The following is a 17,508-nucleotide window of genomic DNA, read 5'->3' as shown; positions in this document are numbered from 1 at the left end:
GATCATCATAGAATAATGAATCCTTAAGAAGTCCCATTTTGAAGGCTTCAACAGCTGTAGCCATATCCAAGTTGGGAATATCCAAGGATTCTTTACTAAATTTAGTTATATAATCTCTTAATGATTCGTTATGATTTTGAGTTATCCTGTACAAATCACTAGTTAATTTTTCGAATTTTCTACTACAAGAGAATTGGTTATTGAATAAATTAACTAAATTAGCAAATGAAGTAATAGAGTAAGGGGGAAGACTTAGCAGCCATTTAAGGGCTGATCCAGTAAGAGTAGATCCAAATCCTTTACATAGGCATGCTTCCTTCAATTTTTCTGGGATAGGATTGATCTCCATCCTTTCCCTGTATTGTGCTATATGCTCCTCTGGATCCGTTGTGCCGTCATACAACTTCATGGTAGGGATATGGAACCTTTTGGGTACCTCTGCATCACAGATTGGTGGTGCAAAGCGAGATACCTTGTGGCTCCCATCTGCAATCTCTGGGATAGGCTTGACTACCCCTGGAACACTTGAGATCATGTCCTTTAGTTTCTGTAGTTCCCTGGCCATAACATGATTGGTACCTGTATCCTGCATGAATCCATGGTTAGTGGTAGGATAATTATTTAAAGTGTTACCTCCCATTGGGTTCAAGTTAGGGAATCCATATTGCTGGGATTCTGGAACAACGGAGGGACCAGTGGAAGCAATAGTCTGCATTGGAATGAAGTCCCCTTGATGGACATCTAGACTCCCTGTTTGCAAACTTTTTAGGGATCCTGGCATCTGTAAGGATCCTGGTATCTGGGATGATCCTGGAACGAAGGAGGATCCTTGAACCTGGGATGATCCTGGGATAAAGGAGGATCCTTGGCCCTGGAATGATCCTGGGATAAAGTAGGATCCTTGAAACTGCTGTGCCCCCGGATAGGCTCCCGGATTCATGAAGGATCCCATATACTGAGGATAGGATCCTGCTGGCTGAAAATACGAGCCCGATGTCTGAGTCATTGCTGCTGACTTGAGATGTAATCCTCTCGTTTCCCCTGTGATCTGTACGTCTGGGATCCCTGATGGCTGAGAGGTGACCATTGGAGTCTCAAAACTCAAGGATTTTGGCATCAGTGGGGAATGATCCTCTGCCGCTTTCTTTTGTCTTTTGAGATCTCCAATCTCCCTGAGGATCCTGTCATTAGTTTCATCCTGCCGCTGCATACGATCCTTCATCTGCAAAATTAAAGCAAACACATCACTAGTACTGGGAATAGAAGAATTCATAGCAGAAGAAGATGGAGGTTTAGAGAAAGAAGGGGTTGGTCTCTTCTCAGCATTTCTCTGGGATCCTGCCGGTGGAGGAGGTAGAGTGGCTTGTGCTGAGGTGACTGCAGACATCGCCGTGGAGGTGTTCTTCAATGATGAAGCCATGTAACTCTTCGAGATGATTTCGAACAAAAGATTTTCTTTATGAATGAAGCACCAATTGCCCCACGGTGGGCGCCAAACTGTTTTGGTCAAAAATCACACAAGGATAATGTAACCAAACTATATGTAAACGGGGTATGATGCTTGGTTAGCTATGAAAGTAAAGGATCACTTCTGTGATGAATATGCAAAGACACAACGATTTATACGAGGAAAAAGCCCTTGATCAATGTATGATCTCCGGCATAAAAAACCTCGGGTGATGGCAACTACCGATCACCAACTTCAATATAATAAAAATGTAGTTACAACTTCGGATGATAATGAGCTGAGTACAAGGATCACTGAGTGTCTAAGTGTTGAGAGTTGTGTCGTATGTTGTGTGTGTTCTTCCGAATGAGGAAGATGGGTATTTATACATGTGTAGGTAACTTATTTTAGGTAGATAGACCACTAATCAGCTCATTACCCCTTTAGAAATAAAGATAATCTAGCCTAAATTGCTGCCCTTAGATCAAGCCATGTTTCCATATCCGGCACAACGTTCATCTTCAATTCAGCTCTTGCCATATTTGTAAAAGCGCGTCCCTGGATCATGATATGTAGGGCATATCCTGCTAGATATTCCTGCAAAATAATATTGTAGTAATCGAAAATGACCGTTAGTATAAGGATCACCATATCGTCCCATGATCCTGATCCTGAAGTCTGGCTGAGGATCACTATCTGCCAAAGAAACAAGGATCACTTGTCAGGATCACGTATAAGGATCATTTATAGTAAAATCCAGCCCCAACAGTAATGAAGGGTTAAATCTGTAAAGTAGATAACATAGGAGTAAAAACATGCAAAAGTTATATTTTTGAAGGGGTTTATTCAAAATTCCATTCAACATTCCATTCAACCCTAATACATTAGAACATGTCATATTATTGCAGCCGCCATCATGTGCTTGCTTTATCCTCTTTGATTTTTCTTTTTGTTCTTCTATCAGTTCTTGTTCTAAACTTTCACCATAAAATGCCTTAGATTATAAACAGGCGTCATTTGTTTCTGAAAGTGATTCAACATCTGAAGCTTCTTACTCTATCTTCTTCTCTACCCTTAACACAATAGAGCTATTTTGCCGGAGCTAACAGCACCGCCGTCGGACCACCGCATATTTGTCGGGCCAACCGATATTATCAACGAGACAACCGATATCACAATTACAAAATATCGGCGATATATCGGTATATATCGCCGATATTATCGGGACCGAGATTATTACCGAGATTTTAAACCGATATTCTTGTGGAGGTCCGATAACCGAGATATCGGTGATAATCACCGAGATATCGCCGAGATTAACTGCATAGGTTGAACGTTTCAAGCGTTAAAAACTTGATGCAATTCAGTTTTGTTTTTTTTTAATGATTTTGATAGTGTATGGTGAGTGATGGACATTTCCACTAAAATCTATCACTAGTGATGGAATAACGCTCGATGACATGACGGAAATTGATTGAGTGTTGTGAGTGACGAGTGAGTGGTGAGTGATGGGCGCCCCTACCCCTAATATGTTGTGCTTATAAAGGGGGTAGGGGTGGTCATCAGTCATCACTCACAACTTCCAATTAAGTTCTGCCATGTCATCAAGCAATATTCCATCACTATGGATGAATTTTAATGGAAATGTCCATCACCGACACACCCAACAATTTCTCTCAAAACCAACAATTTCTCTCACCATCCAATGCCCATCACGCGTCAAAAATACCACACGTTCTAAAATTGACGCGTTATACATTTGAGTAGCGATGGTGTTATTCTCCCCATCACGCGTGCTGGCAGTCCATCACGTGATAAACTTCTTCCACCCCGGTCCCCTAATGTTGATAACTTATATCATCTCAACATATTATCCTAGGGTAAATTACTTTTTGAGTCCCTGTGTTTTATGTGTTTTAACTAGTTAAGTACAAAAGCAAAAAGTTTAACGACCTGAGTCCCCATAAACATTTTCTTTAACTATTTGAGTCCAAATTTCTAACTCCATCCATCAAGTCTGTTAACTATGAGGATAATTTGGCCATTTACACACAAAGTACAAGTCTTATATGCACATAAGTACAAGAAACAAGTGTTTAATGCATGAACTTTTAATATATAATATATATATAAACACCACCCACAGCCACCATCCCCACCATCATCCTCACCACTGCCACCACCATCATCCTCACCACAGCGGAAGGGTTTAACTCGCTTCGACTTCTCCAGATTGTACCAGTCTCTGCCCAATGTCAAACAAACCTTAGATGAAGATCCCTCCCTCAAGGACGACGACAGAGATAAGATACATGATGATAAGTAACAAGTCATAAAGTAACCAACTATATTTGTAAATAAAGGAAAGGAGGACTGGACTTACACACTGGCATCTTCCCTGCCAAGAAGTTTGACAGGGGTTCCAGATTTGGGAGATATGAGATGCGAAGCAGAGCGCTCGTCAGAGCCCAGTATCTTACCCGGCCACCACGACCCGTTACGCATCTGAACCCACACGATCGTTCCAACACAATAATCAACCATGCCCCTGTTTCTGCCTCCATCATATCTTTTTCTAGCTGATTCAGTTACTAAACCTCCATATTGAATTGAATTGAATTGAATGGGGATGGGGATGTAGGGTTAGGGCTCAACTTCAATTCAAATTGGGGGTAATTTCATATCTGGAGATTATTAATTATTTGAATATGCATAACGTATAACAAAATACAGTTCACACCATTTGAGCCGGAGCTCTACCAAGTTGAATCTCCTCATCAGGTGTATGTATGATGGTTATGGTGGTGTATGATGGTTGTTGTAGTGGTTGTTTTGAGAGAAAGATGAGTGCGGTGTTAAATAATACAGGGTTATTTATTTTTCTATTTTTTAGTATGGGGGGCATTTATTATTTTATTTTTTTAATTATAAGGGTATTTTGGTAATTTAACAATATTTAACCAAAAAATTCTAACAGTGTTAGAAATTTGGACTCAAATGGTTAAAGAAAAAGCTTATGGGGACTCAGGTCGTTAAACTTTTTGCTTTTGGACTCAACTAGTTAAAACTCATAAAACACAGGGACTCAAAAAGTAATTTACCCATTATCCTATTTTCAAAATCATGAACTAATGACGTTTTCGGTTCAACATCCACTAGAGTGTGATCAACTCCGTGGGGGCAAAAAAACCCACTAAAAAAATTAGGGAATATATTATAATAAGAATTTTTTTTGCGCTTTTACATTACAACGAGGTACATGTACGCAAGAAAGACAAAGATTAAAGGCAGAGCCTTAATTCAAGTTAATATCATGATGATCTAAGCAATTGAAGATGACAGGTACATTGTGATTTGTGAGGTCTACACTTTACCTAGGTGGATTAGCATGAGAAAAGATGAAAAATAAATAAAAAAACTTTAAACATCTTATTACGGATATGTCTTGCACTGTTACAATAATCAGATTTCAAAACGTAATTTTTTTGTATGTTTAGATGTTATAACATGTGAAATTAATATAAAATCTTAATGCTTTATTAGTTAATAAATGTAAAACCTTATCAAATGTTTTAACACTCTTCTTTTCCCTCCAAGTAGTCTTGAAAACTTTTCGTATAACGAAGAAAAGTACTACGTACCAAGTCTAATATTTGCCTAGTTAGCCGATATAAGGTGATAAATTTCGGGTCTGTCACTGATTCCAATTTTGTACATATTTTGTATCTTTGTATATACATCCATACATACATTGGGTTTGTTTAGGGAAATTGTAATTGAGAAAGAACCTACGCGACAATGCTTCTTGAATTTTTTATGCCCAATGTTACTACAAAACTTATGCCTTTAGCATGTCCGTTGAAAAATCGTTGGATGGTTCGCCATAAGTCACAGCGTGGGTAATGTGATTTTTGATAACTAAATTACCAACGAATTAACAACAGTTCAGCAACTTGATAATAAGCTACGAAGCACTCTGCAAGCATCACAATCAAATGGTTTTATTGATAGATTACTGACCGATAGTTACCGACGTATTAAATCTGATCCTCATTACCGACGGTTACTAGCTAACAGATCTTCAGTTGGCAAAAAGTTCCGAAAAAATGATGGGAATGATAGGTTGATAGGTTATAAAACAACGTACGTGATGAAATATCTTATTTGTTACATTTTTTATTAACCGTTCTTAATTTTTTCAAATTTAGTTATCAAAATGACATCTATGTTTTTTTAACTAAAAACAAATAATCTGAGAGTGAAGATCTTGGCCAACTCCAAAACCAAAAGAAAAATGAAAAAAAAAAAAATTGGAGGGCAAAACAAGAGACTACTATGACAGTATCATTTAAGGTTGTAACTAGTTGCGCTTACTCCATGTGTGACTAAAGGTTATTGCATTAATGAATTAAAACGTACTTATAGTCTAAGTATCATATTTCCAAATCATGGTTAATTTGAACAAGTTGCTGGAACTCTAAATAATATAATAAAGAAAATATATTCAAAAATTTTTTACAGATGTTCCAAAGGATCTGAGTATTATCGTTTTCGAGTATAGAATTGAACTCGAGGAAATCAGCAAATCTTGTAATCATATTACGAATCAGTGATTGATTTTTGCAGGTGCATATCAAAAGATATTCGTATTAGATGATGGACAAACATTATCCAATATGATACAATAGTACAATATGATACACATCATCTATACTATATAATAAAAAAAACCATTTTTGGGACACTTGTCATTATATTAGGCCATATCTTATAGATAATTATTATTTTAGTTTAATGTATTCTAATTAATTATAGATAACCCTCCTACTAAATATTGTTTAGTTTAATTATTACTTTTATAGTTATCTATTTACTTCAAATTCAAACTCAGTTATCTAATCTGATATTAGAGTAAATTATGATTTTAGCCCCTGTGGTTATATCACTTTTACCCTTTTAGCAGAATTTTTTTTTTTTTTAAATCTGAGCCCTCAACGTTTATTTTTCTAGCCCTCTTGGATTCCAACGTCTTTTTTCTAACCCTTTTGGCCCCTAAAAGTAAATGGATGGGTTTGGTGTTAGGGGCCAAAAAAGTTTTAAAAAAAAAAGACGTTGGGAGCTCAGATGTTAAAAGATTCATTTTTAGGCTAAAAGGGTAACAATGATATAACCACAGAGGCCAAAATCGGAATTTACTCTTGATATTAACTATATATTTGAACGTTTTGTTTAGTTTGGTATCAAATAGATTTTACAAAATTTAAAATAAAATTAACTAATATTATTTATCATTTCTACATTTACAACTGTTAAATAAAGGGTTAAATTTATTGAGACTTCGTTACATTTACAAATTTTAAATAAAGGGTTAAATTTATTGAGACTTTGTTAACAAATTTTACTACAATAGAATAATCTATTTATACCAATCTAAATATATATCTATACTATATAATAAAGCATTAATGTGTGACACCTATCATTCATTGTAAGCATTTATTTTATGATTTTCTTGCCTCACTTCCAAACGTATCTTATATTAATTAAATAAATATTCACCCGTGCAATAAAAGGGGGTTTTTAAAGATATATTGTTTTATTATTTAGTATATAAAATTCATTTATTCGACCCGTGTAATACACGGGGTTATAACCTAGTAATATAATAACACAAGAAAATCTAACTTATAATAAAAGACTCTAAATAATGTCACATGGTATTCTCACCTTCAAACTCATAAATTTTATTTATATTTATTTAATAACTTTCTTTAATAAATTTCTTTTAATATTAATATTAATTAATAACCAATATATATATATATATATCACTTATGTTTATCCTTATCTTTATCTAAAATTAATAAATAACTTCAATTTTGCAATTTAGACCCTTTGTTTTTTTTTTAATTTTAACCCAAAATTTTTTCATCTTTTGCAATTTAATTCCAACTCTTTTTTATTTTCAGTTTTGGTCCACCATACTTTTCATCATTCCCAAGTTTTTCGTTTCGTTCTAAATTTTGTGAGTTAACACACCGCAACGTGCGTGTGGGATTCAACATTTTTTCGTATATTTTTTTTCTTGTTGGATCTATTTTTCTGCGTTTGACAAGTTCGTCCAACACGCGGGTCCTGGATGGACTTAGTTATTTTTTCTATGTTTTACGTTTTGGTTTAATTTCTCAGCAACGAGTGTGCGTGATTTAAAGATTTTACGTCTGCTTTTCACTCGACGTTATTTTTTCCCGTTTTTATTTATTTTGTTTTTACGACTTTTCCGGTGTTGGTGGTCGTTGACAATAGTATAGTACTGCTACTAAACATAGTTTTATAACAACCGCTGCAACGCATGGGCTTCATCCTAGTACAATATAATATACACACACGTTTAAATCATTTACCTACAGATATATGTATATATATTTTCTAAATGCGTTCAATGCTTCACACTTGAATAACCAACTTTCGTACTTCTATTCTTTCAGTATTTCAATCTTAGAAATGAATATAATTTAGGGAAAATTTTACAGATAGTAACTAAGTTTTAAAAGTGTTTTAATTAGGTTATTGGTGTCGTTTTTGTCACAATTAGATAACTTAACATTCAAATCGAGCCATGTCTTTTTTTTCCACGTGTCAAGAAAAAAATGGAGCACAAGATGCTGGGGTCGAATTATTTTCGTATATCAAATTATATTTATTAAAAATAAAAACCATTTAATTACATTAAAAATTAAAAAAAAAACAAGTTATAATCCACGTCATCACTCGACGTTAGCATCAAATAAAAGAGAAAAAAAAAACAAAAATCCACATTATCACGGTTACCTATGAAACAGATTAAAAAACCTTAATTTTAATGAAAAATTAATGTTGAGTGATTTAATTGGAACATTTTTCAAAATTTGAGTGAGCTAATTAGAATATTTAAGAGTTAATTGCTCGGATGATCCCTGTAATTTCATGTTTTTTCACGTTTAGTCCCCACATTTTGAAAATAGCAGGTATGCTCCCTATGGTTTGTCATTTTGTTACTCGGATAGTCCCCTGACATTTACTCAGGAGACTATCCGAGTAACAAAATGTCAAACCATAGGGAGCATACCTGTTATTTCCAAACTAACTGCATCTACTCAGGGGACTATCCGAGTAACAAAATAACAAACCATAGGGAGTATACCTGCTATTTTCAAAATGTGGGGACTAAACGTGAAATAACATGAAACCACAGGGACCATTCGGGCAATTAACTCAATATTTAATGTTAGTGCAAGAAAGGCACATTATAATATAATAATGTTAGTGCAAGAAAGGCAAATATGATTTAGTGGAAAGATGGAAACAAAATTAGGAAAAACGAGTTGCACACGGAAAGTGTTTTTAGAGATGTTGTTTAGCCCCACCCAATCTCACATGATATTATTTTCATTAAATTATTTCTGTTTGTCGAGTTATATATATATATATATATATATACTAGGTTAGTTCCCCGTGTGTTACACGGGTTGAACAATTTAAACTATATAATAACAGGGTCGGGCCAAACCCAAGTATTTTGAGGCTTGGGCCTCAGGCCACCAAATGTATAGGGCCTCAAGATTTAAAAAAAAAATATACTATATGGGTATGAGCCTTGTTATTAAAAGGTTGTAGCCCAGTTGGTGCGCATGTCATCTGTGTACCTTAAGGGGGCGGGTTTGAATCTCCGTTAGGCCGATCGATCGTCGTTTATTCTTTTTGAATAAGAAAAAAAATAGGCAAGAAGAGCCCCGATTTTGAAACTTGCTTTAGGCCTCTAAAATGGTTGAGCCGATCCTGTATAATAAATATTTCTTGTAAATGCAAATCAAAGACGGACACACTTATATATATTTGAAAAATAATGAAACTAATAATAATAGTAAAAAAATCTCATACATGTGTATACTCATTTAAGTAATCGATATACATTTGATGTTATCCTATATTTTTTGTATTCAATTAACATTTTTCTATTTAGTATTATTTACAATTATTAGAAGATATATATGAAAGAAAAGCGGGAAAACTTAAAAAATATGTGTCTTCAATAAATGACACGTGTTACTATATATATAGAGTATAGATGTTACTGAATTTTTGAAGAATAATTTTTAAGTTTGACATATATATTCAAGCTTATAAGTATATAATATAGTCATGAATTTTTAATAAATCCAAAAAAATTATGTGATTAATGGCAAAGTGTGTTTTAGCCAAATCCTAGAATTTAAAACATAAAAGACCAGGTGCAAAAAAACGTGAAACCCTTTAAAACTTCAATAAAAGGGTTATAGTTATCATATAAACATTTTTCTATTTAATATTATTTACAATTATTAAAACATTTTTCTATTTAATATTATCTACAAATTAAAAGATAAATTGTTAGAAGATAAATATGAAAGAAAGGCGGGAAAATCAAAAAATAGACGGCTCCAATAAATAACACGTGTCACACACTGGTTTACTTTATTATATGTATAGATATATCAATTAATTAGATAATTTTCCAATATATCTCTAATTTTATGAGTGTTAGATTAGAACATCGTACTTGTGAGCTCATTTTATAACCTTATCTATAAATATGTAATTTCTGTTTGTCGAGTTAGATATTAATTAGATAATTTTCCAATATATCTCTAATTTTATGAGTGTTAATCTTGATTAGAACATCGTACAAGTGAGCTCCTTTTATAACCTTATCTATAAACACGTGATATATGAGTATCATTTTTTTCTCAAGAAAAGTTTAAATATTCAAATATGAGTATCATTTTTTTCTCAAGAAAAGTTTAATATTCAAATATAATCATTGTTACAAATGTAAAAGTATAATTAAATATAGTATGATACTTTTTTGTATGTAAAAGCACAATTAAATTTAATAACATGATACTTTTTTGTATGCTGACGCAGTGAGACGTTATGACTTATAGATGTCTATTTTGAGAAGAACTTCAGAGAGAGACTGTTTTATAAGAGCATCACCTAAGGCATATTTGAAAGGGAAAATAGCTAAAATGGCTTATGGTTAACTTTTCCAAAATAGTCAACTGAAACGTCTTGGGGAGACGCCACAAACATGTTCTAGCGTCTTGCCGGCTGACCAACCATACGCTGCCACATGTCCGACACAGCTCAGACGTCTTAACGTCTTGGCTGAGAAGTTTCAGACGGCGGCTTGAGACGTTTTAAAAGTTGAGTTGATAAGCTGATAGTTTTGCATGGCTTGAGACGTTTGAAGCCGGCTTGAGACGCCTCAACACGGCTTAAGACGTCTGAAATTATCACGTTTTTTAAAAAATTTTAAGACGTTTCATTAAAATCTTGAGACGTTTGAGACGTTTCACGGTTTCCAAAGTTCTTTTTAAGACATTTCATTTAAACTTTGAGACGCTTCCCGTTTTCCAAAGTTCTTTTTAAGACTTTTGCCGGTTTTCAAGTTATTTTTAAGACGTTTGAAACCTCTTTTTAAGTCGTTCACAATTTTCGACCCTGTTATACACAACGTTTTATTCTTCACCATATTTTCTACCCCATTGGTGTTCACAACTTCAAAAAATGGGCAGACCCCCTGATTCAACAAACGGTTCTAAGAAGTTATCTAAACGGGTCTAAGAAGTCATCTACAAGGGACACATATCTTCTCCCATTTAATGGGATGAGAACGGATTTCCCCTTCTACGTGCTCTACGGGGTCGATCGCGTTCAAGAACTCATCTACAACGGACACGTGAAGGGTTAAACGGGTTGTTCGGGTCATGACGGTTCTGCCCGTTTAGGGTGGTTGATGAGAGTTTGGCTAACACAATGGGCTCTCACCAATGTGTTTGCCAGGTCCTCTAACATCACCGAAGCCGCAGAAACGCAGAACCAAATGTTAACAACCCGTTACATATCACCTAGGCCAAAATAAATGTGGGTTGATGGAACTTACCATTTCACGTCCCATATTTATTCCTAGGTGTTTCTATGCAAATTCCGGAATCAAAATCCGGATCTCCTACCCCATTTTAAATTTATGGAAGTAGCGGTTTGGTGTATTCTAGTTCAAATGATTATGTTTGTATGTTTGTATGTTATGTTTTTATGTACTTTGTATTCAATGATAATAAAGTTATAAATTTTACTAATTTACGTTTGAATTCTAGTTCAATTCAGTATAATCCAATGTTTAAAGACGTTTCAACAGTCTATTAAATGTTAAGACGTTTCAACAGCCTATTAAATGTTAAGACGTTTCAACAGGGAATTAAATGTTAAGACGTTTGAATTTTATGTTAAGACGTTAGAATATTTAAAGTTATATTAAATTAGGGGAAGGTTCATTTGAGAAGAAAATTTAATTGAGAAGAAAAAGAACAAAGGGTACAATTGTAAAACATCAAATACTTTTTCACTTATCCCATTTATTATCATCTTTAACTAATTAATTACTCATAAAAACTACCATCCTTCACACTAATGTTTTTTTGACTACACATATCAAAGGTTACCCTACACCTTTCGAAAATTACCCTACACATGTTGAAAGTTATCCTACACAACTCGTAATTTATCATATATACATTGTAATTTATCCTACACTATAAATTATTTTATTTTATTTTTTTGTAAAAATATATATTTTGAAGATAAGTTACAAATTTTAATAAAGTTAGCCATTAAAGAGGAATCCTACTAATTAATGATCTTTGTAGGTTTATCATATTACCCTTATAGTAACATTAAATACTTATATTAAATGAGTTAAAATGAAGCATTTTTATTGGTTGAAATTTCTTCTTTTTTCTTCTTACAAAAAGTTTCTTCTCATTTGAACTCTCCACTATTAAATTAAATATTCATTTAACCAACCCTACTATATATACCCCTAATTCTAAACACACAGAAACACACACGCCGTTTTTCTTCTACTTTCTTTGTTCTACTTTGTCACACCCCCAAATTCCACCTGCGGAGTACCATCCGCTTGAGGGCGTGACTGACCAGGATCCAGCCACCAATTATACTGAATAATTGAATTAGTAACCAAAGTAATACTTACTAACCATACGATTAGCAAATATCAAGTTCAAAGCTTAAAGTTTTAAGTTCAAATAGTAGTAAGTAGCGGAAGCATAAGTAAAACAGTTTTAAACAAGGTTCATAGTTCATGTTTATTTAACACCCAACACAGGGGTAGACGAACACTACACATTCCCAAGCAGCAAGCTCCTCAGTCACTGGTTACCTGCAAGGCATGCAGTAAGGTGTCAACAATAATGTTGAGCGAGTTCACTAGTTGTCCAGTTTTAATTACCAAAAACTTGTTTCACCAGTTAATTTATCCGTTTATACATGCCATGGGGAGCTACCCCAAAAGTTAGCGACTAAACTGTTTTTCCAATACCGAATACTAAGTTAACCCCGCGTTTCCGCTGTGCCCCGTTTGTCAATGTTCTATCATCATTGACGGTTGTCGGAGTCTATTAGTTCACGCCCGTTCCCAGTAACAAGGGTCGGTGTGAGGCTGGTTAGACCTAAATAGCGCTATCAACTAATAACCCGTTCGCCAGACCCCGGCGACTAATCGGTATAGTGTAGTAGGGACTTAAGTGATAGAGTTTCTTTTGGTGCCGTTTGTTGCAATCCGTATAAACAGTAATTAACTAAAGGTCCCCAATAACAAGGGAAGAAAAATAAGTTGTATCCCTCACAAGGGGATAGTGTTGTCTTTAGTTCCGTTTCCCAAACCACCGGGAACGCATGCTTTAAGTTGTGAACTCACCTTGGGTTGCTCGGTAGATTAATTACCCGGTCAATCACGTTGGTCACCACGTCCTAGCATGGTTACCAAATATAGGTTAAGTTGGGGTACAAGTAATCACGTAGCAAACACGTATAGACACACTTAGCATGCATACATTCAAACAGTTGGGTTATTGGGCCTGCCCTAACATTATCACAAATAAACAGTAACAGAAACACATACAGCCTAGTCAACAGATAGCCCAACAAGTCGTGGCCCAATAACACGTAGGCAGCCCAGTCAAGACAAGGGTGGTCTTGACTCGAGAATACACGGTCTCGAGTCGCAACCGGGAGATCTCGAAGAATCACGTTTTGGTCTCGAGTGTGCTGCTTGCGAGTCGCAATCTCAGGAGTCTCGAGCCCAGTCTCGAGTCGAGATCATGTCGTCTCAAGTTGAGACTTAGTCGGTCTCGAGTCCCTGAAGCCCGTCTCGGTTCATCATGCTTTGGTCTCGAGTCGCAACCAAGGGTTCCGACTCGCAACCATGATTACGTGCACAGAAATCTTCTAGAACCTGGCGAATGTACTGACCAATAGCATTTGATTTCATGATAATGTGTACTATCCAATGAGAGTGCACAAACATGTTTTCTTGTCCGGTTATTAACCAAAACGGATCAAATAACATGATTTTCAAATATTCATATCACCTTCAACATGTTCTTCACATATTCAAGCCACATTCAAATAGTTCATCACCTTAGGGTTTTCCTACAATAAATCAAACATGTTCATCCTATGTTCATACCATATTCAATACATATTCATAATCCTACATAACCTTGTATTTTTCGGACAAAAATCATAGCACATAGACTAGATACCAAAGCAACATTTCCCTTCATTTTTCTAGCATGAATCACTTGTTCAAAGCACACTAGCTTACTCATATCATTTTAGTTATTTCAAGTCATTCATTTGGCTCATAAGCAACACATTGTTCATTTGAATTTGATAACAAATCTATTACCTAACAAGCAACATAATCGATCAAACATCCAACTAATCAAAATAGTTTGTGCATCATGAACCATCATTTTCAATCAAACAACTATAATATACTAACCGGTTAGATGGAGGAGTACAAGAGATTGATGAACCAAGTTCCGAATGACGATCTCGAGCTAGTCCGAGAGCTTTTTGGTTGTCGCCGGTCCGATCCGAGAGAGGGAAGGAGAGGAGAGGGTGATGTTTGTTAGGGTTTTAGTGAGGGAGAGGTAGAGAGTGTGAGAGTGAAATGAGGGAGAGTGTAAAGGAGAGTGTGTTGGTTTTTGGTTATTATAAGAGGGTGGTGCACCTTGAGTGGGTTGAGGGCTCCCGAAATGGGCTTCTCGGTTGTATGGCCCAACCGGCCCGCCTGTTACTGTTCACTCGAGACCGGGAGTGGTCTCGAGTCGGATCCTTGGGGTCTCGGCCCACTTGTAACACACATATATTTATATAATATACATACATACAACACATAGTAACAGATAATCCATAGTTTTCATTTAATAATATACGTACACGCAATGTTAATTCGATAAAGTTGCCCGGGAAAAACCCGAAGTGTCACATTATCCCCAAGTTTTAAGAACTTTCGTCCCGAAAGTTAAGGCAGCCACTGTCAAGCTAGTGTAAATGAGAATGTTTCAACGGGGTGTTACATACTTTCTTCTACACATAGAAACACACAAGCAGACATGGCTTCTTCCTCGTGGACCGAAGTTGAGCACATTACATTGGTGGAGGCTTGGGAGGAGGTGTATACCAATCCTCCTCGTCGAGGGCAGGGGGGTCTTTGGGTCCAGGTGCAACAATATTTTGCACAACTCCGTGGTCCGAACCACGGCCGTACCGTTGACGCCTTATCTTCAAGCTTTCGGGTTATACGCTTGAAGTGTAAGAAGTTCGAGGGTTACTACAAGTCTATGGAGGATTCATCCCAGGGCCTTAGCGAGGAGGACATCAAGGCGGTTGCGCTCATCAACTTCCGCCACGATGAAGGACATGATTTCGAACATGTCGCGCAATGGGAAACAATTAGGGTTTAGATTTAGATCTTTGTTTTTTTTAATGTAATGTTGTTTTTTTCTTTTGTATATATTTGTTTTTTGAATTTAATGTTTAGTATGTATTTTCTTTTTTTTTAATATAATGTTTTATATTTTCTTTAATGGGTTTGGGCTTACGGGGTTGGGCTTACGGGTTTGGGCTTACAGGGTTGGGCTTACGGGTTTGGGCTTACGGGGTTTGGGCTTACACCCAATATTTATTAAAACTGTAGAAATAAACTTAACTATTTAAAACTATATAAATAAACTTAACTATTTAAAACTTGAACCTTAACTACTAAAATTCTAAATTCTAAATATTTATTTTATTTTTTGTTAAAACCGTCATTATTTGAAATTACTATTTTAGGGGCTAAATTGTCATTTTTGAAACTATATAAATACAAGGGCTAAAAGTGCAATTATTGCAAACTACACGTTTAGGGTTCTTTTGGCCATTTTTGAAACTTATTTATAAAAGAAAATAAATAAATATATATTTTGTTTTATAAAGTCCAGGGTTCATTTGGTCAATTTCTTGAACTTATACTCCAGGGACTGAAATTGATATTTTATAAACTTATATTAACTATAGACACTAACCGGGTTAGTGTTTATATAACAATTTCTTTCTAAAACAATAACTCAGTTAAGATTTCTTAACTGAGTAAGGACCAAACTGGTAAAGTTGGAAACTTATATTAACAGCGACGTTTTATAAACTTATATTAACTAAGCGGGTGTTTTCTTTTGGACGGCCAGATTGACGTTTTGTAATATGCGGGGGTAATACACTGCCAAGGCCTTCTGGTATCACCCATTCAGACCTATGAGGCAGAAGATTAATCGATTCTTCATACGTTTTTTTGTATACTTCGTTTGAATAACACGAGAATGCATAATGACTGCAGTCAGGTTCACCAAAAAATCTTGAAACAGCAATCACTTGCCCACAAGGTAGACCAGAAACTTTCCAGACACCCGGCAACTGCACGAACGATTCAAAAAATCAACTACACCCCTTTTCCCACTGTCTTCAACAACAAAACTGTTTACCTGGATGCCTGCAACAGTCCAGGTTCTAGACCCTTCAATTTTCTTTAAAATTTTCTTCTGTGCCCACTGAGTCAGTGAATGACTCTCCCGCATGCCCTGCAGTCGACGGTCATAAAACCATTTTTGTATAGACTCGCGGAAGAATTCGATAAATTGCATTATCGGCATCTTACGCGAGAATCTAGACAAAGAGTTAATAGACTCCGCACTATTAGATGTCATATAGTGGTATCGATTGCCAGGACAATGAGCTCTTGCCCATCTACCAAACCCAATATTTGTTAAAACCTGGCGTATTCTAGGAACGGCAAGACACAAAGCATTGAATGACTCGTTAAAGTCAGACATCCGATAAGATTTACATGTCTTCCACCATAGTGCCTTGTACTCTTTTTTAGATGACGGCAAACGTAAATTCATCATTAAATGACGACAACCAACCCGTGGTAAACACGTTTCTAACACCTACATGTATAGAATTCGCCCTATCCGAAATGATCGCCATATCTGCTATTTCACCAACACAGTCTCTAAGCTTTGAGAGAAACCATGTCCAAGATTCACCATCCTCTGATTTTCCAATGCCATAAGCAATTGGTAAAATCTGATTATTTCCATCCATGCCCACTGCTAAAAACAACGTCCCTTTAAATTCATCCTTTAGGTGTGCCGCGTCAATGATAACGACCGGTCTTAGATTAAACATAAAGCTACGAATCTGAAAATTAATGATAACAAAATAAGATCAAAACCCATGTTACTTTAAAAAAAAATAAGAGCAAGTACAAAAGAAAAGGTGTAAATTACCGCAGCACCTAAAGCAACAAAAACCATTTCAAAACGACTCTGCTCATCAACCAAGATGTGAGTAACGCTTCCAGGATTTGCAAGCTTCAAATTGTAACAGTATATTGGTAGTTCGGCAAAAGAATCTCGGGTTGTTCGTTGTAGAAGTTCAAGTGCATGGCTTTTACCACGCCAAGCTTGAAGGTTTGTTATCTCAACCTCGAACCTTTGTCTAAAATCTTTGACAATCTCTTTCGCTCGATATATCCTACCACTGTTTTTAGTTGTTCCTTTAAAAAGTGATCCAAAACCTTTGGGTTAGCCTGACGGAAATGTGGGTGTGTTTGCGTCTTCGAACAGGTGTGT

At 35.6% G+C, this 17,508-nt stretch overlaps 1 protein-coding gene and 1 long non-coding RNA gene across 2 annotated transcripts; both read right to left on the bottom strand.

Annotated features, from left to right (window-relative positions):
• Positions 1–3,440: 3,440 nt before the first annotated feature.
• Positions 3,441–4,274, bottom strand: LOC110882936. The gene is made up of 2 exons (XR_002560300.2): positions 3,831–4,274; positions 3,441–3,692 (listed from the first exon to the last, which is right to left on the bottom strand). It is a non-coding gene; the product is annotated as an uncharacterized LOC110882936 (long non-coding RNA).
• Positions 4,275–15,949: 11,675 nt separating this feature from the next.
• On the bottom strand, positions 15,950–16,704 carry LOC110882893. The gene is made up of 3 exons (XM_022130791.1): positions 16,357–16,704; positions 16,094–16,288; positions 15,950–15,979 (listed from the first exon to the last, which is right to left on the bottom strand). The coding sequence occupies exons 1-3, from the start codon at positions 16,702–16,704 to the stop codon at positions 15,950–15,952; spliced, it is 573 nt and encodes a 190-aa protein (XP_021986483.1).
• Positions 16,705–17,508: the final 804 nt, after the last annotated feature.

The sequence above is a fragment of the Helianthus annuus genome, chromosome 10, assembly GCF_002127325.2.
Source record: "Helianthus annuus cultivar XRQ/B chromosome 10, HanXRQr2.0-SUNRISE, whole genome shotgun sequence".
Taxonomy (NCBI): domain Eukaryota; kingdom Viridiplantae; phylum Streptophyta; class Magnoliopsida; order Asterales; family Asteraceae; genus Helianthus; species Helianthus annuus.
Note: the sequence above shows the minus strand (reverse complement) of the source record. Positions and strands in the feature narration are given on the sequence as shown.